This window comes from Prosopis cineraria, unplaced genomic scaffold (assembly GCF_029017545.1).
Source record: "Prosopis cineraria cultivar Desert tree isolate PC_DT_omini unplaced genomic scaffold, ASM2901754v1 PC3, whole genome shotgun sequence".
In the NCBI taxonomy this organism is placed as follows: Eukaryota; Viridiplantae; Streptophyta; class Magnoliopsida; order Fabales; family Fabaceae; genus Prosopis; species Prosopis cineraria.
In genome coordinates, this window is record NW_026555334.1 from 4,999,464 (window position 1) to 5,007,100 (window position 7,637).

Sequence of the window (7,637 nt, forward strand, 5' to 3'; positions counted from 1 at the left end):
ATTCTTAACAACTACTAAATTTAATTTTGACGGAAAATTGGATGATGAGTATAACAGAAGGAGGAGACATGGTTCAACATCATCGCCAAGTTATACAAAAAGGCAAATAACTTCAAAGTCAATATCTCCATTTATATTCACTCGTTCACTCTTGCCTTTGCTGTATCCCATTGGTGACATTAATGCAACTGTATTCCATTTTCTCTTCAATTGATAAATATATGGTGTATATTAACAAGAATTTAAAAATTATAGTGGTTACGAAAAGAGAAAAAAAAAATGATAATGTTTTCATGGGGTCACATCGTTTATTGTTGAAAAAGAAAGCATGTAGAGGATGTTGATTTTGGTACATCTAATTTTTTTTACTTTTGTTTTTGCAATTGAGGTGGTTTATAATTTATTATTAACATATTATGTAGTTGAGAAAACTTTTTTTTGGTTGTGTCTTGCTTCTTTTGAGAGTCCTATTCGCCTAACAACTTCATTTATTTATAATTTAGTTTCTTAATTTTTTAAATATCCTTTGTCTTTTAATTAGCTTAATTGAGTTATAATCTAATCATTCAATATTGACTTTTTGAATAGAAAAAGATACATAAGTGAGAAGTGTGTGTGAATGTAGATAGAGCCGTTAATAAAGATTAACCCAACTCTTAAGAATTGAAACCTATAAACCCTCAGATTTTGAACTAACCATGTTTTTCAAGCCTAACCTTAATTTATTGATAGGGCTAAGTCTGAAAACCTGCACATATATATTTTTATTATTTTAATATAAATTTTTAATTATGTTAATACACAGTTTAATGAATTAAGTAATTTTCACATAATTCAAAAATTAAAATAAATCAAACAATTTTAACCACATTATTTTATAATATTAACAATTTCATCCAAACAATTTTCAATAATTTAAATTACATGCAGATTGAAAAAAGAGAGAGAAAATTGCAAGCCTAAAAGGACTAGTTGGTGCCCCAGCTTACTTTTAAAAAGATTTATAAAGGCCAGGTTAAAAGATTTTCTAATGCAAAAAAGCTCTATTTTTTGAATCCCGGCTCTAAAAATGCAGGGCCTAAATAGGTAATGCAAAAGGCCTAATTCTCATCAAATGCTTTAAGTATAAGTAAGTAGGCATTCCATTACTTGCGTTTTGATATCACTCACATTTTAGTTTTTCCATGTGATGTTAGTTTTTTTTGAAAAAAAGAAAAGTGCATGAGGGAACTACTTTATTTTAAGCCAAACATAACTTAAATATAGATTGATTAATAACAGGTTTAGCCTTGTCTCATATTTAAAAATTAGAAAATAAAAAAAATTTAATTTTATCTTTTAATAAAAGTATAATTATTTCCCTCTAAAATATATTCCATTGAAAAGGTAATACTGGGATGAAAAGTAACTTTATTTAAAATTATAAAAACTCTATAAGTATGCATTATTTTTACACAATATTAAGAACATGATTGAAAATTTTCAGCAAAATTAAAATATTGAATTCTTGAAAATTTTCATGAAAATGATAATGACAAGGTTAATTTAGTACCTATAATGTATCAAGAAAAATAATCTCATAAAAAATAAAATAATATAAATTAAGAGCGCGCTCGTGCATACACACAAACCTTTAATTAGGTGGGAGTGGGTTTTGCCTCCACGTTCAATTTCAATGATCTAATTTCAAGTTAGACTGAATCTATCAAATTCATTGAACAACCTTGTATAAAATTTATAATTTTGTGAAAATATAATTATAAGTTGCATATTTAATTTACAACTAAACTGATTTCTAACAACTACTGAATTTAATTTTGACGGAAAATTGGGTGATGAGTATGACAGAAGGAGGAGACATGGTTCAACATCATCGCCAAGTGTATTTATACAAAAAGCCAAATAACTTCAAAGTCAATATGTCTGTTTACCTTCACTCCTTCGCTCTTGCCTTTGATGTATCCCATTGGTGACATTAATGCAACTGTATTCCATTTTCTTTTCAATTGATAAACATATGGTGTATATTAACAAGAATTTAAAAATTATAGTGGTTTTTTTTTTTGGCCAAAATAGTGGTTATAAAAAGCAAAAAAAAAACTGATAATGTTTTCATGAGGTCACATCGTTTGTTGTTGAAAAAGAAAGCATGTAGAGGATGTTGATTTTGGTACATCTAAATTTTTTTACTTTTGTTTTTGTAATTGAGGTGGTTTATAATTTATTATTAATATATTATGTAGTTAAATGTTTTTGTTGTCGTTGTGTCTTGCTTCTTTTGATAGTCCTATTCGTCTATGAACTTCATTTATTTATAAGTTAGTTTCTTAATTTTATTAAATATCCTTTGTCTTTTAATTAGTTTAATTCAGTTATAATCTAAGCATTCAATATGACTCCCCCCTTTTGTTTCCCAAAGAAAAAGATACATTAGCGGGAAGTGTGTGTGAATATAAATAGAGCTCAAAATAAAAGTTAACCCAACTTTTAAAGACTTAAACTCATATACTCTCACATTTTAAATTAATCATATTTTTTAAGCTCGACCTTAATTCATTGACAGGGATAAGTTTCAAAAAACCTGCATAAATATTTTTAAATTATTTTAATATTAATTTTTAATTATGCTAGTACACAGTTTAACAAATTGAGTGATTTTCACATATTAATTCAAAGAATAAAAGCAATCAAAACAATTTTAATCATGTCATTTTGTAATATCAACAGTTTCATCCAAATAATTTTCAATAATTTAATTTACATGCAGACGGAAACAGAGAGAGAAAAATACAAGCCTAAAAGGACTAGTTAGTGCCCTAGCTTACTTTTAAAAGGTTTATAAAGGCCAAACTCAAAAGATTTGTTAATGCAAAAATGTCCTATTTTTTGAAACCTAGTTCTAAAAATGCAGGGCCTAAATAGGTAATGCAAAAGGCCTGGCCTAATTCTTTTTGGAGACTCTAAGTATACATAAGTAGGTATTCAATTACTTAGGTTTGGATATCACTCACATTTTAGTTTTTCCAATGTGATGTTAGTTTTAAAAATAAGTGCGTGAGGGAACTACTTTTATTTTAAGACTAACAAAACTTAAACATAGATTAATTAATAACACGATAATATTAGCTATTCGAAAAATTATTGCTAAAATTTGAAACCCTTTGCATGAAGTTTGATGTGAGCTTCACTGTTCATTTCTAATAATACTTTTTCCTATACACACTTTTATGATGAGTTGGTTTTGATTACTACAAATAATCTCAATTTCAATCCAATTTACTTGCATTAAGTAATTTGGGTGCATGCATGTATTGAACTACTGAAGACCATACAATTTAATATTTAATAGAAGTGTGTTTATCTATTTTTTGAAATATCAAATCAATATTTATGTACTAAATGAAATGGGCCCCCCACTTCGTTCGTGTCAATATGTTTTTCTTTTTCTTTGCACTTCTTGTAACATTAGCACATTACACTAGGATCCGTATCATCAATCATCAATCAATATTATAATAGCAAGAATGAATAGAAAAAATCATTCATAACTAATGAATGTAGGGCTTTCATCATCTTTCATGTAATTTTTATTATTTTAGGTTATTCGGTCCTCTGTGAGTTGCACAAAGTCTGAAACAATAATCTTTCGCACTTAATTGCTAATAAATTTATGTATCTAAAAATATTATTTAAGATATTGATTTTTAAAAATTTTCACATCGTTCCCTTGCATACAATAATTATAACATTTGATTTGTTCAAAATATTTTCAATAATTATCTGATAAACTAAATGTATAATTGAAAAAAATATATAATAACTACCTAATGTCTAATATATTGAATCAAGTAAAGCTTTGATAAAATAACTTTTATTGTGGTTCAGAGAAAAGAAGTTGTAATATATTTTTTATATATTTATAGAATATTATGAGTTAGATTAGATTAGATTATTATTGAGTTCAATTAAACTAAATCTTTCAAAGACATTTTTCACATCTGCAAATGCTCAAACATAAAGTCTTGTGGATAAGCCGCAATATCTGTAGTTTTGGTGAGTTGTCGGATAATTAGACATACTTTCATATATATATTTTTTTTAAAGTTTGAACTTTAAACATCTAGCCATGTTTCCATATTTAAATTGGTTGTCAGTACTCTATTTGGTTTTGTTTATAAAACAGGGAGAGGTTAATTTTTTAACCTATTTATAAGTTAGAGTATTAAATTTTTATCATACTTTTTTAAGTTCCATTAAATTAAATATTGGTTAAAAATATATTATTAAAATATGTATATATAATATGAGCAAAGTTGATTATTTGTTAAATTTTTATACATATTAATAATTTTTAAGAATTTACTTTAAATATAACTATGTTTCTCCATATTTTATTGAGCTTTGGGTTCTTTTTTTGGTGCTCTTTAAAAGAGTTAAAATATTTTTAAAATAAATATAATTTTTTTAAAAAAGTATTTATTTTTATTTCTTAGATTGCTTTCATCATTTCATGTGTGCGAAAAAATAAATTATTTTAAAACATAATGGTCCACTGCCTTGTGAATGGCATGATGAATTCAACAACACCCCAACTATCACGCGCCTTGACTCTTTTTCGTCCTTCTCCTTCCTCACGCCTTCTTCTTTTTTTCTCACCGGCACAACTCGCTCTCGCTCTCTCGCTCTCTCTCTCTCTCTCTCTCTCTCATTACCGTTCTTTATTAGTCAGCTATCCTGCCCACCCTTCTGAAAATCTTTTCGTTGCTATTTCTACTTCTTCTTCTTCTCCTTACTTCTGTCCATTTTCACTCTTTCATTCTTGATACGTTTTCTTGTTCTTCAACATGCCGCTTCCATGGAGGAAGACCAAGATCACTCGTATCTCCCAAATCGTCGCCGATCTTCACTCTCCCAAACACGGCGGCTCTCTTGTGGTTGAAACTGGCTTCCCCACTTCTCTCATTGACCTCTTCGTCAAGAATCGAAGCCGTTTCCAGAGACGGAGCTCTAAGAAACACCTCCCCTTAGAAATCTCCGATCCTCAACCTCTGTTGCCGGCTCCTCCGCCGTCGCCGTCGAGTTTAGCTACTAGTTTGAGGGTTTCTCCAGCAAGATTCGGTGATAAAGCCGTTCACGAAGATATTGATGGAGGTCCGTATTGCGGTAGCAGTTCTATTCCGGTCGGCGAATGCCAAAGCCGGTCTGATGCGACAGCATCGACGAAGCGATCGAATTCAAGAAATATCGTGGAGGTCTCTGTTGAGACGAGGGACTCAGAGGCTCACTCGAGCTGGTTGGTTCGAAAAGACGCTCATAAACACGTCGACGGAGGCGGTAATTCGGGTCGGGTTCTTGATCGGGTTTGCATAACCGAACCGAATGTGATTCTGGCTGCAATTTTGAATTTGTTTGCGGTGGTGGTTTTGATGTTGTGGGTAAAGAAGCTCAGCGTTGGGATTATTTTGTCGGCATTTGTGTTGCTATTTTTTGAGTATGTTGGAAAACATACGGCTTCTTGCTTGAATTTGAAGCTTTTCTGGAGTACGAACAAGGAATTCAAATATCTGGCCTCAAGATTTTCTTGTTCCTTTTGGTTTCAAGCAAAGAAAATGCAGAGTTATGAAGGCTCAGAACAAGAGTCAATGGTTCATGAAGAAGAAAAGGTAGTAGTTCAAGCTACAGAGAGTGAGATCGAGATTCATAATGAACTCAAATCTATCAACGGAGACCAGAAATTGGTTTGTCCAGAAATTGAAGACAACGACTCAAACAAGAAAGTAGTTGATGAATGTAAAATTTCTGAAGGTAAAAGAAAAGGTAAACACAGGGCTGAATTGAAATCCAAGATGATGAAGATCCTTGTGCCTAGGAAGTTGAGAGCCCCAAAGAAAGAGAAGAAAGAAAAGAGAAATAAGAACAAAATGGCGGAGTCAACAAGTGAAGCTTTGACCACCATAGAAGGAGTAAAGTCAGCAAGTTTTGAGATAGAAGATCAAGAAAAGATGATCCAAAGAAGTAAACTGGAGTGTATAGAAGAAGATGAAGAAAAGCCTGACTATGGAACAACTTGTTCCATTGTTGAATCTGCAAGAACAGACAATGATGGGAATTCAGAATGCATTGTACTGATTCTAATTGCTCTTTCTGGGCTTGTGGGAGGAAGAACCATAGCAGTTTTAGTTACAATGGCTGGTTGTTTCATGATAAAAATGGTGAAGAAGATCAGAGGGAGATTACTGAATCTGTCTCTGATCAAAGTGTCTTTGTATCAATCTAGTGATAAAAGGAGGTGAAAAATGAGGTGTGTTTCCGTGTTTGGTGAAACATACCCTAATTTTCTTTATTCTTTTGCTCTTTTTAATGGTAGTTGCTATAATGTGCATACGACTGACGAAGTTTCTTGTAACTCCAACCATTTGTTGGGAATCCAACGCGGTGCTTGTCTTGTATACTCAAATGTAAATTCATATATACTTTCTTTATATTTGTCATTATTAATTGCAGCCTCTCGTTCCTATTGGAAGATTTAAGCCCATAATGGTACTTTCACTTTTTCAAAATACTCCCTCCTCTTCTTATTACAGGGGCGCTTCTTCGAAAGATGTTCTTATCCTTAATATAAGGTGTCGGTATTAATTACATCTTTGCAATATTACTGATTTTTAAATTTATTAATTATGAAAGAAAATGTATTACAAATTTAATTTTTTTTTTGAATTGGGGTGAAATTAAAAATTTATATTTTCAGACAAATTTTATGACTTATCTTTTTTCTTTAGTTCTGATGAGGTAGTTAAGATTTCCTTACAACAAGGAGAGGAGGGAGTATAAATTATAATGTATTTTTTATCTGATGATGTTAGTCTAGATAAAATGTGTGACATTTTCCCCCAAAAAAAAAATCAATAGTATCAAATTTTTATTTTTTAAAAATACTCTTATTAACTTTAGTGTAGAAAGATATTAATCCTTCCATCCAATATTACAAGTCATTTTTCAACTGACTTCCAATGTCTTATTTAATTTTCTTTAAAAATACTTATCCATAGGTGTCTCAATTAAAAAATTTTATTAATTATATCACTCAATTTATGGTATTTTTAGAAAAATCTCATTAATTGCATTTTTAAAGATCCAAAATGCGTTATAGTTTCTTAACATTTTATCTAACAAATACTTTCTATTTTTGAATAAAAAATGTATATATAAGAAAAAAAAATTTAAAGATAGTGACGGATCAATTTTTTTTTTTTACCCACGGGAAGTAGACTTTGCCAAATGTAGTTGTAATTTTTTTTTTTATCATTTTAACAATATAAATCACTCTTAAATTTTAACTACTTTTTTAATCTTTATGAAATAATCAAAAGTCTCTTGTAGTTTAAATAGTTTGTAGTTTAAATAGTTAGTACTTTATTGAACCTTTTGCAGCTTTTTCCTCACTTTTTGGTGGGAGAGAACCTTTATAAATTTTAATCACATGTATGAAAGTAGATATATACGCTGGTCCTGTTTATAAGGAAGAAAAAAAATTAATTTTAGCTTTATTTATAGAATAATTTACTATTTTTATGTTCATTTTTTTATTTTTATTAAATATTATAAAAAATCATAAAAAATAAATTTTTTCTTCCTAA

At 29.7% G+C, this 7,637-nt stretch overlaps 1 protein-coding gene across 1 annotated transcript; it reads left to right on the forward strand.

Moving 5' to 3' along the window:
- The first annotated feature begins 4,667 nt into the window (after positions 1-4,667).
- LOC129306554 (uncharacterized) lies at positions 4,668-6,538 on the forward strand. The gene has a single exon (XM_054947217.1). The coding sequence runs from the start codon at positions 4,845-4,847 to the stop codon at positions 6,291-6,293; it is 1,449 nt and encodes a 482-aa protein (XP_054803192.1). The 5' UTR covers positions 4,668-4,844; the 3' UTR covers positions 6,294-6,538.
- Positions 6,539-7,637: the final 1,099 nt, after the last annotated feature.